This window comes from Oncorhynchus masou, chromosome 32, assembly GCF_036934945.1.
Source record: "Oncorhynchus masou masou isolate Uvic2021 chromosome 32, UVic_Omas_1.1, whole genome shotgun sequence".
NCBI lineage: Eukaryota > Metazoa > Chordata > Actinopteri > Salmoniformes > Salmonidae > Oncorhynchus > Oncorhynchus masou.
Window position 1 is genome coordinate 10932640 of NC_088243.1, and position 18337 is coordinate 10950976.

General features: G+C 43.1%; 1 protein-coding gene across 4 annotated transcripts in view; it reads left to right on the plus strand.

Annotated features, from left to right (window-relative positions):
• Positions 1 to 4635: 4635 nt before the first annotated feature.
• Positions 4636 to 18337, plus strand: part of smc6 (structural maintenance of chromosomes 6) — a 34735-nt gene continuing 21033 nt past the window's right edge. For 3 of the 4 annotated variants that reach the window (XM_064953244.1, XM_064953246.1, XM_064953247.1), the window contains exons 1-16: positions 4636 to 4701; positions 5872 to 6025; positions 6114 to 6231; positions 6472 to 6577; positions 6732 to 6868; positions 8224 to 8285; positions 9328 to 9408; positions 9590 to 9691; positions 10791 to 10910; positions 11068 to 11163; positions 13027 to 13173; positions 13460 to 13548; positions 15827 to 15997; positions 16958 to 17136; positions 17339 to 17540; positions 17863 to 17977. In XM_064953244.1, coding sequence (XP_064809316.1) covers positions 5894 to 6025; positions 6114 to 6231; positions 6472 to 6577; positions 6732 to 6868; positions 8224 to 8285; positions 9328 to 9408; positions 9590 to 9691; positions 10791 to 10910; positions 11068 to 11163; positions 13027 to 13173; positions 13460 to 13548; positions 15827 to 15997; positions 16958 to 17136; positions 17339 to 17540; positions 17863 to 17977 — 1857 coding nt within the window. In that variant the 5' untranslated portion in view covers positions 4636 to 4701; positions 5872 to 5893. Of the gene's footprint in view, positions 4702 to 4723; positions 4846 to 5871; positions 6026 to 6113; positions 6232 to 6471; positions 6578 to 6731; positions 6869 to 8223; positions 8286 to 9327; positions 9409 to 9589; positions 9692 to 10790; positions 10911 to 11067; positions 11164 to 13026; positions 13174 to 13459; positions 13549 to 15826; positions 15998 to 16957; positions 17137 to 17338; positions 17541 to 17862; positions 17978 to 18337 lie in introns of those variants that run through there. The other variant, XM_064953245.1, reaches the window with a different exon arrangement.

Sequence of the window (18337 nt, forward strand, 5' to 3'; positions counted from 1 at the left end):
ACTGTGCAAGCGATAATATTGAAATGGAAGGAGTATCAGACCACTGCAAATCTACCAAGACCTGGCCGTCCCTCTAAACTTTCAGCTCATACAAGGAGAAGACTGATCAGAGATGCAGCCAAGAGGCCCATGATCACTCTGGATGAACTGCAGAGATCTACAGCTGAGGTGGGAGACTCTGTCCATAGGACAACAATCAGTCGTATATTGCACAAATCTGGCCTTTATGGAAGAGTGGCAAGAAGAAAGCCATTTCTTAAAGATATCCATAAAAAGTGTCATTTAAAGTTTGCCACAAGCCACCTGGGAGACACACCAAACATGTGGAAGAAGGTGCTCTGGTCAGATGAAACCAAAATTGAACTTTTGGCAACAATGCAAAACGTTATGTTTGGCATAAAAGCAACACAGCTCATCACCCTGAACACACCATCTCCACTGTCAAACATGGTGGTGGCAGCATCATGGTTTGGGCCTGCTTTTCTTCAGCAGGGACAGGGAAGATGGTTAAAATTGATGGGAAGATGGATGGAGCCAAATACAGGACCGTTCTGGAAGAAAACATGATGGAGTCTGCAAAAGACCTGAGACTGGGACGGAGATTTGACTTCCAACAAGACAATGATCCAAAACATAAAGCAAAATCTACAATGGAATGGTTCAAAAATAAACATATCCAGGTGTTAGAATGGCCAAGTCAAAGTCCAGACCTGAATCCAATCGAGAATCTGTGGAAAGAACTGAAAACTGCTGTTCACAAATGCTCTCCATCCAACCTCACTGAGCTCGAGGTGTTTTGCAAGGAGGAATGGGAAAAAAGTTCAGTCTCTCGATGTGCAAAACTGATAGAGACATACCCCAAGCGACTTACAGCTGTAATCGCAGCAAAAGGTGACGCTACAAAGTATTAACTTAACGGGGCTGAATAATTTTGCACGCCCAATTTTTCAGTTTTTGATTTGTTAAAAAAGTTTGAAATATCCAATAAATGTCGTTCCACTTCATGATTGTGTCCCACTTGTTGTTGATTCTTCACAACAAAAATACAATTTTATATCTTTGTTTGAAGCCTGAAATGTGGCAAAAGGTCGCAAAGTTCAAGGGGGCCGAATACTTTCGCAAGGCACTGTAGATGAGTGATAACTCAGTTCTAGAATGTTGTCATGGATGAGATAGAATCAAAAAATATATTGACATTTAGAATTGACGAGCTCTGACAGAAACATATTGTTCCTCCTGTCAGTACCTGTTTTAAGGGAAGACAATGGCCCATAAATATTCCACAGTTCACATACACACACGCGCACAGACACACACACATTAGGCTCTCAGAATAGGTTATATTACATACATTAATGTAGTTAACTTTCTCATGGGCACAGTGGGAATTTATCATACTTGCCTGTACCTGACATTGTTGAAAAACAAGTGAACAGTGACTAAAGATCATACACAAACAATAGGCTCCTAGAATAGGTTATAATGTATTACCTTCAAGTTTTGCTCCAAGCAGCTATCTAAAGTAATGCAGTTAACGTAAGTTCAATCACAAAGGCTGGTCTGAGTGCATCTCCTCAGTTTCATTCAGTAGTGCAACAAAATTCACATTGCGATGTATTATGGGCAGAGTGGGAATTTATATCGGTGAGGTTTAAATAATGTCTTACCCCCAGAGTGAGAGAGTACATCACTTCCAGCAGATCTCCTTGCTGAGGGTGTCGTCGATCATGCACTGCTTCTCGTGGGGTGAGCCTGATGTTCCGCATGTCTTAAACATGGGGAGAAAGGGACATAAAGTCAACATGTCTTTGCATTTATTGTATCGTATCTCCGTCCACAGACTCAATCTGCTGTCGTCTCTACAACTGGACACTTGCGCTCGGATCACACGTGCAGAGCATGTCCATGCACCGGATGGCTTGAGGTGGTTCACTCCTGTTGGACTGGAAAACAAACTGGGATTCAGTCCGTGGTGGGTATTTTTTCAAAGCTGTATCTACATCTTTATCTGGACAGAAAAGGTATTGTTTATCATAACAGAAACCCACCTTGGACAATATGGCAAGTGATCCCTCAACACCCAATCCACATGCCTCATTGTTCGTTCTTCTATCCCAATCAACATGGTGTATCTCCCTCTTCTGCCATGGTGGATGAGCTACCTTTTCTGGTAAATACAGGGACAGTTTTCTTTTCCATTGGAAAATGACAGCTGCAGACCAGAGTGTGGTAACTGGGTTTCTGCTCCTCCCATCTGAAATACTTTAAAAGTTGTTTTTTTTACTAGCTAGCTAACTTGATTACTAAAATGGTGACGTTTACATTAAAATACCATAACCCACAGACTTGACTATAGTAATGGTAAAATAGACAGTTTTTTAGTCTATCTGCACATCTAAAATCCTTCTATGTGGATGGGACATTTCCACGCTGCACCTTGAGTGATTATGTCAGAGCACAGGATGTGTGATGTGTAATAGCCACATTAGCAGCTGTTTAGCATTTAATTCTGTGTGTGTATGTGTGTGGGGGGGGGATAATTACAGGCAAATATATTGATCGATTGGTGAGGTTATCAAAACGCCATGCCTGGGTTAGCCTACACAAAACACAGGCCTTATATGAAGTAGTTTTCAAGTCCCCTACAGAAATTATAATAGTGGGAAAACGATTGGAACCATTGTAGGGTTTTAACGCTAATTTTTCTGGGTATTATGACTCATACTGTGGCTAGCTTCACACAGGTGTTCCTCGTCCGAGGTGAGCAGGATGCTTATGAGATGGAGTCAGGTTGGGATGCCACCGGGCCGCATGCTAAGTCGGGGAAAAGAGGAACATTTGGACAGGGACACAGAATGGTGGATTTCTGAGGAGGAATGGAGGTGGAAAAAAGAGGAAGAAGAGATCGAAAAGAATGACGAAAGCAGAGGTTGGATTTGAATCTGAGGAAGATGACCATAAAAATGGAGATGGAGGTGGAAAAAGAAGATTGGTCTTGAGTGCAAATAGAGTGAGCTGTGCGCCTGACCGAGTTCTGGAGGTGAAATGGAAGGGAATGAGGGCGAGTTAAGTGAGGTGGAAAGTGTGGTGAAGAGTTCGGAACCAGAGCCTGGCATCAATGGACACGATCACGATAAAGAAGAATCCGGTTCAGTAGGAGTTACATTTTTGGAGAAAGTGAAAAAAACATTTTTAAATTTAATTTTACTAGGCAAGTCAGTTAAGAACAAATTCATATTTTCAATGACGGCCTAGGAACAGTGGGTTAACTGCCTGTTCAGGGGCAGAACGACAGATTTGTACCTTGTCAGCTTGGGGATTTGAACTTGCAACCTTTCGGTTACCAGTCCAACGCTCTAACCACTAGGCTACCCTGCCTCCACATTCTTGCCTTTTGACAGATCCATGTGTGGTTTCAGGCTGGGTGGGAAAGGACTTGGGTGCAGTAGAATCAGTGAAGGTAACCTGTAACGTTAGTGGACTTGTGATATGTTTTTGTGTTTCTTCTGATCAGAGGGAGCAGGCACTCGTTTAGTCAGAGTCTCTACCAGACAAAGTCATGTTAGGATATAGCAGTTATCCTGTTAGAGCCTTTTGTGCTGAATCCGCTGCTCTGTTTCAGGTGGTTTTTTGTTATTACATACAGCCTGAAATAACTGTTGGATATCAGAGCGGCAGTAACTCACCAGCGTTACGACTTGGAATACGACTTTCCCGAATTGGATCCTTTGTTCGTACCCCCCCAGGGCAATTGAACTTATCTCAGAGGCTGCTCCAAGTTGCCATCAGCGGAGAAGAGGTGTTCGGAGTAGACTTCTAGGCATGCACACCATCCACCACTTATTACTCACTAATGTTAAGTCTCTGGACAATGGTCATGCCACAGCAGTTTGTAGGATGGAGATTCCAAGATGTGGGAAGTGTGCAGGAGGGCATGGGATAGAATATTATGGTGTTTTTGGTGGATAAAGTTTTGTGTCAACTTCAGGGGTGCCCATGTTTCTGTGGATCGGACATGTCCGGTGTGAGAGAGGCAGGTTGAGGTGGCTAGAGTCAGACTAGTGCAGAAGATGTTGTATACTGAGGTAGTGAAGAAAGTAGAGGAGGATGCGTCAAGGGTGAGGCATCCTGAGAGGATCCCTGTGAGTAGTAGACCTATGCCTCCATCGAGGGATAGGCCAACGAGTGAAATATGCTTCAGTAAGGTTGGCTTCTTAGCGTTCATAGCAATGGTTATCAACTGTACCGCAGAAATGGATTGTAAATCACAGAAAACAGATGTTGTGGTGGCAGCTGCAGAGAAAAGTATTTGGGTATACGAGATTTGACGTCAACAGGGTGTGTTGAGTGGTGGGGTACCGGCCTCACAGGCCGTTGGCATGGTGCATGAGTAGATGGGGACAAAGTATTGGAGTGGGCTAGTGGGTTTTGAATGAGTGTAAGGTTAGTTTGGAGGGTGTGTTTTATTTTAGATTTGTCAATTATGTTTTTTTATTTTCCCCTTTTCCTATTTTGTATTACAAAGTATAATGGATTTATATTATAGTCCAGTTGGGGGCGGTAATGCAACATATTTGACGCAAACCGAAGAAGAATAGGTGTTCCTCTTTGAAAACAGCCTGATACAAAGTTAACACACTCCCCCACATTTCTCCTCCTCCGTTTCGCAGCACGTCCACCACACCAGGAAGTCAGAGTCGGGTACGTACGCGCTCTATTTTTATCTGTTCTTGAAGAACACATAATGCATAATTCAACCTCATAAACGGACATTTAGGAGTTAAGACTATCCTGAACGAAAGGCAGTAGAATACGACTGCTTGTCTGGACCTGTGACTGACGGGGGTGAACGCTTTTGTCTCTTCAGTTTAAAACTTTAATGCACTGATCTTACAAACAAAGATAGCCTTATGCTTCGCAAAGAAAGTATCGAGTAGGCCTATTGTAGCTGTATTTGTCATATCACCCTCTATATGGAACTTCAGCAGCCCTTATATAGTTGAATACGAAACGTAAAAATGTTAGATTGTATCAGTTTGGATTGGAACGTTACAATGTTAGTCTGCACCTGCGCGTTCTTATGGAAGATGTCAAGCTTTGTACTTTCATGGCGCCTTCCTGTGCGGTAGGGGTCTACACTGAAGCGTACCCTTCCACCTGTAAGACAAGTACACATTTTGTAATATCTGCAATGATTTTTTTCTCCCCGTGAGGATCATTTCAAGCCACCAATTTCAAGACATCAGACGTCAAATCACTTACTCAAATGAAATCAAAATGCTCACATGCGCCGCATACAACAGGTGTAGGTAGATCTTACCGTGAAATGCTTACTTACAAGCCCTTAACCAACAATGCAGTTCAAGAAATGGAGTTAAGAAAATATTTACTTGTTCATAAAAAATAAAAAAAAAGTTTATTTAGAAACACAAGAAAATTACATAACGAGGCTATATACAGGCGATACCGGTAACAGGTTAGTCGAGTTCATTTGTAAAGTGACTATGCATAGATAATAAACCGTGAGTAGCAGCAGTGTAAGAACAAGGGGAGGGGGGGGTCAATGTAAATAGTCCGGGTGGCCATTTGATTAATTGTTCAGCAGTCTTATGGCTTGGGGGTAAAAGCACAGTTGGTTAGGAGCCCGTAAATCGGCAGCCATCCCTTCCCGCGCCATCCAGAGCGACTCAAACGCGATAGCCACATCTGTAATGTAGCCTACAGCAAGACAGGCAACATTGGCAACAATCCATTTGAGACCCATATGTCTCTCCAGAATCTTCCCTATGTGCTCTGGCAGTAAACTAACATGACTTCGGCATGTAATTACTAATATTTATAATTACTAATATCTATATTTTGTTTCAACAGCGTGAACCCAGATGTTACTAAAATGAAGCGGAAAAGCAAAGTACTGAATGATGAAAAATTCACCAAGAAACGTAGATTGGAAGTGGTTAAAGAGGAAGAAGATGGCAGAGAGGATCATGGGACATCATTTAATGACCACTCCACCTCTCCCTCGGTCAGTGCCTCCCATCAATTATCTGATTGATAGATTGATTTGTAATGGCTTACAGTTTTCTTCTATTTTTGTTGTTGTTCATTTTTAGGGTTTGGGAGATATTGGAGTTATCGAAAGCATCACCATAAAGAATTTCATGTGTCACCATTTGCTCGGTCCATTCCAGTTCGGGCCCAATGTGAACTTCATTGTTGGCAACAATGGAAGTAAGAAATATTTTTAAACTGATACTTTTGTATTGGTTAAAGGACTCCCCATACACATGTTTTCCATGCCTTCCCTCAACTTTCTAACCCTTCTCCGACAGTCATTATAACTGAATTTGAATTCAAGTTCCAGTTCCCCCCTGTCTGTATCGGTTGAATTGCTGTTCGTTGTACTGTGAGTGGGACCTATTTCTGCTATGTTGTTGTGCCATGTGATTTTCAGCTGATGATGTTTTGCAGGTGGGAAAAGTGCCATACTGACTGCTCTAATAGTGGGCCTTGGTGGAAAGGCCACCATCACAAACAGAGGAGCATCTTTGAAAGGTTTTGTGAAAAATGGTGAAAGGTCAGTTCTAGTTACTTACATTGACTCCCATTCCATATCTCTTTTTCTATGGACGGTGTAAATTCTCATTACCGCTGAGTTTGCAAATAGTTATTTTGAATGTAATGTAAACAATAGACCAATACACTGTCCATGTGGGTGAACTTATTTCCAGCACAGCGGATGTTACAGTGAAACTGAGGAACAGAGGACCAGACGCGTACAAAGGGGATGTCTACGGAGAATGCATTTCTATTGAACAAAGGATTTCTAGTGATGGTGTTCGGACGTGCAGGTTGAAGAGTAAAACAGGTAATAGTTTAAATCTGTCTGTCTGTCTGGCCGCCAGGTCGGTCTGTCTGGCCGCCAGGTCGGTCTGTCTGGCCGCCAGGTCGGTCTGTCTGGCCGCCAGGTCGGTCTGGGTCTGTCTGGCCGTCAGGTCGGTTTGTCAGGCTGTTTGTCTGTCTGGCCGTCAGGTTGGTCTGCCTGTGTCTGTCTGGCCGGTCTGTCTGGCAGTCAGGTCTGTCTGTCATGTCGGTCTGTCTGTCTGGCCGTCAGGTCGGTCTGTCTGGACGTCAGGTCCGTCTGTCTGGCCGTCAGGTCGGTTTGTCAGGCTGTTTGTCTGTCTGGCCGTCAGGTTGGTCTGCCTGTGTCTGTCTGGCTGGTCTGTCTGGCAGTCAGGTCTGTTTGTCATGTCGGTCTGTCTGTCTGGCCGTCAGGTCGGTCTGTCTGGACGTCAGGTCCGTCTGTCTGGCCGTCAGGACGGTCTGTCTGTGTCTGTCTGGCAGTCTGGTCTGGCCGTCAGGTCTGTCTGTCTGTCCGTCAGGTCGGTCTGTCTGTCTGGCCGTCAGGTCGGTCTGTCTGTCTGGTCGTCAGGTCGGTCTGCCTGGCCGTCAGGTCGGTCTGCCTGGCCGTCATGTCGGTCGGTCTGTCTGGCCGTCATGTCGGTCTGTCTGTCTGGCCGTCATGTCGGTCTGTCTGTCTGGCCGTCATGTCGGTCTGTCTGTCAGGTCGGTCTGGCCGTCAGGTCGGTCTGTCTGTCTGGCCGTCATGTCGGTCTGTCTGTCTGGCCGTCATGTCGGTCTGTCTGTCAGGTCGGTCTGGCCGTCAGGTCGGTCTGTCTGTCTGGCCGTCATGTCGGTCTGTATGTCTGGCCGTCATGTCGGTCTGTGTGTCTGGCCGTCGGGTCGGTCTGTGTATCTGGCCGTCGGGTCGGTCTGTGTGTCTGGCCGTCGGGTCGGTCTGTGTGTCTGGCCGTCGGGTCGGTCTGTGTGTCTGGCCGTCGGGTCGGTCTGTGTGTCTGGCCGTCGGGTCGGTCTGTGTGTCTGGCCGTCGGGTCGGTCTGTGTGTCTGGCCGTCGGGTCGGTCTGTTTGTCTGGCCGTCATGTCGGTCTGTTTGTCTGGCCGTCGGGTCGGTCTGTCTGTCTGGCCGTCGGGTCGGTCTGTGAGTCTGGCCGGTCTGTGTGTCTGGCCGTCGGGTCGGTCTGTGTGTCTGGCCGTCGGGTCGGGCTGTGTGTCTGGCCGTCGGGTCGGGCTGTGTGTCTGGCCGTCGGGTCGGGCTGTGTGTCTGGCCGTCGGGTCGGGCTGTCTGTGTCTGTCTGGCCGGTCTGTCTGGCGGTTCTCTTTATCTATTCTCTATTTTAATCAACTTTTACCTTCTATTCCAGGGCACTTGGTTTCAAATAAAAAAGATGAATTGACTGCAATTTTGGATCACTTCAACATCCAGGTATTGTGTGTGTGTGTATATATAGAGTGCGTGTGTTTTATTGAAAGTGAATCATGTTATTTATTTTTAATTACACTACCGTTCCAAAGTTTGGGACAACCTCAACAGTGAAGAGGCGACACCGGGATGCTGGCCTTCTAGGCAGAGTTCCTCTGTCCAGTGTGTTATTTTGCCCATACTAATCTTTTATTTTTATTGGTCAGTCTGAGATAGGGATTTTTCTTTGCAACTCTGCCTAGAAGGCCAGCATCCCGTAGTCGCATCTTCACTGTTGACGTTGAGAATGTTGTTTTGTGGGTACTATTTAATGAAGCTGCCAGTTGAGGACTTGTGAGGTGTCTGTTTCTCAAACTAGACACTCTAATGTACTTGTCCTCTTGCTCAGTTGTGCACCGGGGCCTCCCACTCTTCTTTCTATTCTGGTTAGAGCCAGTTTGCGCTGTTCTGTGACGGGAGTAGTACACAGCATTGTACCAGATCTTCAGTTTCTTGGCAATTTCTTGCATGGAATAGCCTTAATTTCTCAGAACAAGAATAGCCCGATGAGTTTCAGAAGAAAGTGCTTTGTTTCTGGCCATTTTACGCCTTTAATCAAACCCACAAATGTTGATGCTCCAGATACTCAACTAGTCTAAAGAAGGACAGTTTTATTGCTTCTTTAATCAGAACAACAGTTTTCAGCTGTGCTACTATAATTGTAAAAGGGTTTTCTAATGAGCAATTATCCTTTCTAAAATAATCAAATTGGATTAGCTAACACAACGTGCCATTGGAACACAGGAGTGATGGTTGCTGATAATGGGCCTCTGTACGACTATGTAGATATTCCATTAAAAATCAGTCATTTCCAGCTAGAATAGTCATTTACAACATTAACAATGTCTACACTGTATTTCTGATCAATTTGATGTTATTTTAAATGGACAAAAAAAATGAGCTTTTCTTTCAAAAACAAAGACATTTCTAAGTGACCCCAAACTTTTGAACGGTAGTGTATGTCCGTATTTGAAAAGCCTCTTTTGCTGTTCACTGTAAATCACAGGTGGATAACCCAGTCTCAATTCTTAACCAAGAAATGAGTAAGCAATTCCTCCATTCAAAAAGCGAAGCAGATAAGTATAAGGTACGGTTATAATTTAAACTCTTTGTCCTTATTTTGTAATTTAAGCGCTGACATTTTCTTGTCTACACGCTTGTTTTTTGTCAACCATTTTTGTCCCATATGCATTTCTAATTCTATGTCCACTTCATCATGCGCAACCAAAGTTCCTTCTGGGGATTTCATTTTTTAAATATTTCTGTAGTTCTTCATGAAAGCGACTCTACTGGAGCAGATGAAAAGAGACTACATCCACATCAAACAGACTAAAGCAGTGACCAGAGAACAGGTTGAGAGGCAAGAAGAGGTAATGCTATCGCATGGAAATGACATTTTATGGGGGCCCAAAAATAAATGTATTACATTTTTAAAGTGCATTCCATACAGGGTCACAGATACACTTAACGAAAAATGATTTTTTTTTATTACATAAAAAAAAGATAACAATGTAACACTATATATGTACCCGGTTTGTTAGAGGTTTTCAATTAAATTACCCTGTACAAAAATATAAACGCAACATGCAACAATTTAAAAGATTTTATTGAGTTACAGTTGATATAAGGAAATCAGTCAATTACAATAAATTCATTAGGCCCTGATCTATGGATTTCACATGACTGGGAATACATTTATGCATCTGTTGGTCACAGATACCTTTAAAAAAAGTAGAGGCGTGGATAAAAAAAATGGTCCGTATCTGGTTTGACAACCATTTGCCTCATGTAGCGGGACACATTTCCTTATGTAACGGATGTGAAACGGCTAGCTTAGTTAGCGGTGCGCGCTAAATAGCGTTTCAATCGGTAATGTCACTTGCTTTGAGACCTTGGAGTAGTAGTTCCCCTTGCTCTGCAAGGGCCGCGGCTTTTGTGGAGCGATGGGTAACGATGCTTCGTGGGTGACTGTTGTTGATGTGTGCAGAAGGTCCCTGGTTCGCGCCCGGGTATGGGCGAGGGGACGGTTTAAAGTTATACTGTTACACTTACATTTTCTGGTAACCGCTCTGGTGGACATTCCTGCTGTCAGGATGCCAATTGCAAACTCCCTCAACTTGAGACATCTGTGGCATTGTTGTGTGACAAAGCTTCACATTTTAGAGTGGCCTTTTATTGTCCCCAGCACAAAGTGCACCTGTGTAATGATCATGCTTCTTGATCATCCATCCAGCTGACAGGTGTGGCATATCTTGGCAAGGAGAAATGCTCACTAACAGGGATGTAAACAAATTTGTGCACAACATTTTAGAGAAATAAGCTTTTTGTCCATATGGACAATTTCTGAGATCTTTTATTTCAGCTCATGATGCATGGCACCAAAACTTTACGTGTTGCATTTCTATTTTTGGTTAGTATATAAATAGGACAGTAAGTTAAGACTCAACATGGTTTATCTTTTGCTTTCAGTGTCTAAAGGATCTCAAGCAGGAGTTTTTGCAGAAGAAGGAGAGGTACGAAAACCTGTCATCTGTTGGTAAGATGAAGGAGACTCTGGAGGAACTGAAGAAGATGATGGCATGGTGCTTGGTAGGACATTACTTGGTTGTTTCTCATTCACCGTTTAGTTTAGTTTGGGCTTAAGTCAACGCCATTCAAAAGTGTTGGAAGTTCTTTGAAAAACGGCATAAATTATTTTCTGCAAGAAAATAATCTGGTCATGTCACCTCTGTTTTGTTACTTTCAGGTGAGAGAAAAGGAGCGGTTGGTCCAACAGCTACAGGAACAGATAGACGCAGAGGAAAGTAATCACAAACACGAAGAAAACCTTCAACTCTGTCAGGTATTTGTGAAGTATATTTGTCTAAGTACACTACACGACTAAAAATATGTGAACACCTGTTTGTCAAACATCTCATTCCAAAATCATGGGTATTAATATGGAGTTGGTTCCCCTTTTGCTGCTTTAACAGCCTCCACTCTTCTGGGAAGGCATTCCACTAGATGTTGGAACATTGCTGCTATAACAGCCTCCACTCTTCTGGAAAGGCTTTCCACTAGATGTTGGAACATTGCTGCGGGGACTTTCTTCCATTCAGCAACGAGAGCATTAGTGAGATTGGACACTGATGTTATGCAATTAAGCCTGGCTCACAGTTAGCGTTACAATTCATCCCAAAGGCATTCGATGGGGTTGAGGTCAGGGCTCTATGCAGGCCAGTCAAGTTCTTCCACACTGATCTCAACAAACCATTTCTGTATGGACCTCGCATTGTGCAGCGGGGGCATTGTCATGCTGAAACAGGAAAGGGCCTTCCCCAAACAGTGGCCACAAAGTTGGAAGCACAGAATCGTCTAGTATGTCATTGTGTGCTGTAGCGTTAAGATTTCCTTTCACTGGAATTAAGGGGCCCGAACCATGAAAAACAGCCCCATATCATTATTCCTCCTCCATCAAACTTTACAGTCGGCACTATGCGTTGGGACAGGTAGCCTATTCCTGGCATCCGCCAAACCCATATTTGTCCGTTGGACTGCTTGTTGGCGAAACGTGATTCATCACTCCAGAGAAAGTGTTTCCACTGCTCCAGAGTCAAATGGCGGTGAGATTTACACCACTCCAGCTGACACTTGGCATTGCTCATGGTGATCTTAGGCTTATGTGGGCCATGAAGCTCTCGACGAACAGTTCTTGTGCTGACATTTCTTCACGAGGCAGTTTGGAACTTGGTAGTGAGTGTTTCAACCAAGGACAGGCGATTTTTAATTGCTACGCGGTACACGCTTCAGCCCTCGGCGGTTCCGTTCTGTGAGCTTCTGTGAGCCTACCACAGCCGTTGTTGCTCCTAGACGTTTCCACTTCACAATAACAGCACTTAGAGTTGACCGAGGCAGCCCTAGCAGGGCAGAAATTTTACAAACTGACTTGTTGAATAGGTGTCATCCTATAACGATGCCATGTTGAAAGTCACTGAACTCTTCAGTAAGGCCATTTTACTACCAATGTTTGTCAATGGAGATTGCATGGATGTGTGCTCAATTTTATACGTCAGCAACGGGTGTGGCTGAAGTAGACGAATCTACTAATTTGAAGGGGTGTCCACATACTTTTGTGTGAGTGTGTATGTGTGTGTGTATGTATATATATATGTATGTGTATATATATCTTGTCAGTTGGATCTGTTGAGAAATCCATTGGAGAAACTCTTATGATTTTCTTAGAAATCCTGCCTGTGTTATATCTTAAAGTTCCAATGCAGCCATTTTTATCTCAATATTTAATCATTTCATATATTTTAAGGACCTTACTGTGAATGTAAAAACATTTTTATTTTTTTTAGATTCTCAGCTTTAAAAACAATTCTCAAGCAGGTATTTTGCTAGGACTGTCTGGGAGTGGGGAGGGAGGGGAAAACTGTTATGGAACTCTTTTTGACAGAACTCTTATTCAGAACTCTTATTATTGGACTATTACCTCATTTATTGCATGGTAATGTCACCATGGAAGGCCAAAACTCCATTCCACCACAACATGATGAAATTTCAGGTGGCCTTTTCAAACAGCTCTTACACTAAAAGGGCATATAATTATTTTCACAATTTCACAGTATTATTTCAACATAGTGTGGAAATGTATATAAAACACAGGAAAATCTCGTTTTTCACTGCACTGGGCTTTTAATGTTTTCTTCTCTTTTCCCTCCAGAATAAAGTGATAGTAGCTGAAAAGAAATTGCAGGAGATCCAGAGCAGGCTTCACAGTCGGAAAGAAGAGGAGGAGTCACTGTCAGAGGACTGTCGGAAGATAAAGGAAGAAGTCAAGTCAAAGAATAAAGCTCAAAAAGAGCAGGAGGTAAGAGGCTGGGTTGAGGTCAGTCCCATTCCAGGAAGTAAATGTAGGCTTACGGGCCCAAATGGCACCTATTACCTATGTAGTGCACCTTTGTTGACCAGGGCCCATAGGGCTCTGTTCAAAGTAGTGTACTTCATAGGGAATAGGGTGCTGTTTAGGACTAACATGAAATTTACATTTTCCTCACCAATATCCTTGCTTACCGATACTTTTTCTGCATGTTTGCAGCACTTTGATGAAATGCAATACCTTTGTCTGAGCTGTATTTTATGCTGTTCTATTGTAGGTGGTGTATTTCCGTGCTGTGAACAAACTGAAGCAATCAGAGAAGGAACAGTCCCTTCTTCACGAGAGAATTCACAAAGTGAAAAATATGTGAGAGATTTGAGTGATAGTCAATGTTTGGTAGAATATACTTTTGAAAGGATTAACTGTCAGGGTTGAATAGTAGGAATTGAACTACGTTTTGCAGTAGCTAGGTGGTAGTTAAACTAAATTCACATCTAGGTAGTGTTTTCAGTAGTTCATTACTTTTTAGCCATGTAGCAGTCTAGCTACAGTGCCTTGCGAAAGTATTCGGCCCCCTTGAACTTTGCGACCTTTTGTCATATTTCAGGCTTCAAACATAAAGATATAAAACTGTATTTTTTTGTGAAGAATCAACAACAAGTGGGACACAATCATGAAGTGGAACGACATTTATTGGATATTTCAAACCTTTTTAACAAATCAAAAACTGAAAAATTGGGCGTGCGAAATTATTCAGCCCCCTTTAGTTAATACTTTGTAGCGCCACCTTTTGCTGCAATTACAGCTGTAAGTCGCTTGGGGTATGTCTCTATCAGTTTTGCACATCGAGAGACTGAAATTTTTTCCCATTCCTCCTTGCAAAACAGCTCGAGCTCAGTGAGGTTGGATGGAGAGCATTTGTGAACAGCAGTTTTCAGTTCTTTCCACAGATTCTCGATTGGATTCAGGTCTGGACTTTGACTTGGCCATTCTAACACCTGGATATGTTTATTTTTGAACCATTCCATTGTAGATTTTGCTTTATGTTTTGGATCATTGTCTTGTTGGAAGACAAATCTCCGTCCCAGTCTCAGGTCTTTTGCAGACTCCATCAGGTTTTCTTCCAGAATGGTCCTGTTTTTGGCTCCATCCATCTTCCCATCAATTTTAACCACCTTCCCTGTCCCTGCTGAAGAAAAGCAGGCCCAAACCATGATGCTGCCACCACCATGTTTGACAGTGGGTATGGTGTGTTCAGGGTGATGAGCTGTGTTGCTTTTACGCCAAACATAACGTTTTGCATTGTTGCCAAAAAGTTCAATTTTGGTTTCATCTGACCAGAGCACCTTCTTCCACATGTTTGGTGTGTCTCCCAGGTGGCTTGTGGCAAACTTTAAACAACACTTTTTATGGATATCTTTAAGAAATGGCTTTCTTCTTGCCACTCTTCCATAAAGGCCAGATTTGTGCAATATACGACTGATTGTTGTCCTATGGACAGAGTCTCCCACCTCAGCTGTAGATCTCTGCAGTTCATCCAGAGTGATCATGGGCCTCTTGGCTGCATCTCTGATCATTCTTCTCCTTGTATGAGCTGAAAGTTTAGAGGGACGGCCAGGTCTTGATAGATTTGCAGTGGTCTGATACTCCTTCCATTTCAATATTATCGCTTGCACAGTGCTCCTTGGGATGTTTAAAGCTTGGGAAATCTTTTTGTATCCAAATCCGGCTTTAAACTTCTTCACAACAGTATCTCGGACCTGCCTGGTGTGTTCCTTGTTCTTCATGATGCTCTCTGCGCTTTTAACTGACCTCTGAGACTATCACAGTGCAGGTGCATTTATACGGAGACTTGATTACACACAGGTGGATTGTATTTATCATCATTAGTCATTTAGGTCAACATTGGATCATTCAGAGATCCTCACTGAACTTCTGGAGAGAGTTTGCTGCACTGAAAGTAAAGGGGCTGAATAATTTTGCACGCCCAATTTTTCAGTTTTTGATTTGTTAACAGTTTGAAATATCCAATAAATGTCGTTCCACTTCATGATTGTGTCCCACTTGTTGTTGATTCTTCCCAAAAAAAATACAGTTTTATATCTTTATGTTTGAAGCCTGAAATGTGGCAAAAGGTCGCAAAGTTCAAGGGGGCCGAATACTTTCGCAAGGGACTGTAACTACTGGACCTTTTTTTCCCCAAAAAGAACTGAATGTATGGGTGAAGTAGGCATCACATCTTCCTAATTCTGACTTGAAACAGTTTTTGTGTTTTAATAGACTAAATTACACTTTCTGGTAACATCTGACTCCAGGTCGATCTGTTTTTTCAATTTGTGGTCAATAACATCTCAGAATAATTTTTCACAAAGTAGTTTGGATGTACTGAACTGCTTTTTCAAAGTAACTTAAGTAAACTACATTTTTCTTAACTTCTTCCAGTGTGAAGTAATTGGTAGCTTCACAAACTATGTTTTCAGAGTAGCTTCCACTGTTAACTGCGCACACTGATTTACTACGTAAGCATGAATAGTCATTGCATTGTGGTCTGGTCCACATTTTTTAGTTGCATAACTACTGTCGTTTTGATTTCCTTGCATACATTCAGCTTTTGTTGAAATGATCTTTTGATGTAACCCTGTAGTGGGAGTCAGAACAAGAAGGCCGAGGCAGAGCACACCAAGAGACTGCAGAAGATCTCCAGTCTGAGGACGCAGTTGGAGAAGCATGAGACGCAGTGCACCGCTCTGAATCAGGAGATCAAGGACAGGCAACAGGCTCTGTTCAAAGGGAAGGAGGAGTTGGACAAACTACGGTAAAGGAAAACGATTCAAAGCCTGTTTTCTTTCTCTTCCAAGAATGTGGTCTTATCATATTGTACAGTATGATAAGATCAGATAAAAACCTGTTATTTTTAAATGATTAAGTCCAATGAATTCTGTTTGCATCCTTCCACCTGTAGCATTCGTCTACCTGTAGCATTCTTCCACCTGTAGCATTCTTCCACCTGTAGCATTCTTCCACCTGTAGCATTCTTCCACCTGTAGCATTCTTCTACAGTATGAAACAAGTACTACAACAAATACCTACGGATCATTAGCAATTTTACACATCCTCACGTTGTTGAGACCTAAGGGGCCATGATTCCGTTCTAGAAGCACTGTGTCGACTGCTCCTACAGTTTTGCTTCGGTACTGCAGTTTAACTGATGCCCGGTCCAGAATGACCATTTCCGTACACAGCCACATAGAGAAGTCGGATTTGGAAATTCCCAATAAGACACTTTAGTCATCAACTTTGTTCACAAAACATCCATAAATTATTCAAATAATTGTTGCTGAAGCCTTTTTATTTTATCACTCTTTGCCGAAGATATTAACATTTTATATTCATACAATGTGTGCCATATTTTTGGATGATGTTGTCGCTGCACCCTGTGCGCACTGAGTGCTTGTGCACATGTGATGTTGGTCCGTATAAACCGGAATGCAACCCATATAAGGAAGGTCCATGAATCTGCGTATGCAATCCTGAGTAGATTACCTCAGAAATCCCGGTCGGACATCTTGGACACAGTCTCCAGTTGTTATTATACATCCGTGGTTGAGACTGAGAAGCTTGGTGTTGGAGTAGGGTGTGGCCCGGGAAGACTCACATATAGGCCTCAGCAATGTGATAACCACCACTTTCTGCATCAACCATTTGCTCTCACGTTCTTCTTTTAGTATGAGTACTCAAACTTCTGTAATGCTCATGTGTTGATTGAATGCTCTAGGTTGGAAGAGAAGAATATTCAGGTGTCGATGGAAGCAAAACTGAAGAGGAAGAACCAGCTCCTGGCCAGTAGATCCAACAAACTGAAGCGCTTTGGAGATAACATGCCTGACCTGCTAGACAACATAGACAAGGCTTACATCCAAGGTCGTTTTACCAAGAAACCTCTTGGCCCTATAGGTCAGTGGTTCTCCACCTTCTTTGGTTTAGTGTAGCCCAATCATATAGTGATCTGGCCCAAATGGCACAGTCATGTGCAACAGTCTTCCTAATTACCCCCAGTGGGGAAACCTCAGAAAGATGTACTTAACATTAATTCATCTGTTTTTCTTTCTGTTCATTCATCCATCTACCCATCCATCCATCCATGGTTTCCCATCAGGGGCATGTATAAACCTGAAGGACCCTGCCTTAGCTGTAGCAGTGGAGAGCTGCTTGAGGAGCTTCATGAAGACCTTCTGCTGTGACAACTACAAGGACGAGGCCGTCCTCCAGGATCTGATGTCACGCTACTTCTCTAAAGGCAACAGACCCCAGATCATCGTCAGCCCCTTCTCTGGCTCCGTCTACAAGGTTCAAGGACGGTGAGTCACAATCGCTCCATCTGAAATGGCAACACATTCCCTACATTGTCAATAGTAGTGCACTATGTAGGGAATAAGGTGCCATTTGGGACATTAACACATATTGTTTTGTTGTTGAATACCGGTAGCTACTATGGACCGTATTTGATCCTTGACCATATTTAGTTACAGATATTATTAGAGTGAAACTGTATGGACTTATGAATACATTGTCTCGTTGTTACCAAATTGTTTTGTTAGATGTTCATAACAAACTGTATCTATACTTTTTGTTGTTGTTGTCAGTAAAGCTAATTTTTTTTTGTATTTGGTTGTGTTTCAGTGGAGTCAATCACCCAGACTACCCCTCAGTACTTGACTCTCTGAGCATAGCCAACCCAGTCATCGCAAACTGTCTCATCGACATGAGAGGCATAGAATCCATTCTCATCATCAAGGTTAGTTTCTTCCCTGATTTAAGCTCCTAGTTGAATGTGCAGTCCAACAAACTGTTTGTTTGAAGGAGTTTGCATTGAGGCACGACAAAGGTAAATTGGAAGATAGAAACAACATCATCTATCATGTTTCCACCACTGGGAGCTAGTGGTGGTTCGAGCTTGTATGGCTCCCTGGGTGAAGGACCCTGCCTTAGCTATAGCAGTGGAGAGCTGCTTGAGGAGCTTCATGAAGACCTTCTGCTGAGACAAGGACGAGGCCGTCCTCCAGGATCTGATGTCACGCTACTTCTTTAAAGGCAACAGACGCCAGATCATCATGGCACCCTGGGCGAAACCCCCCTTAAAACTATATAAATATAT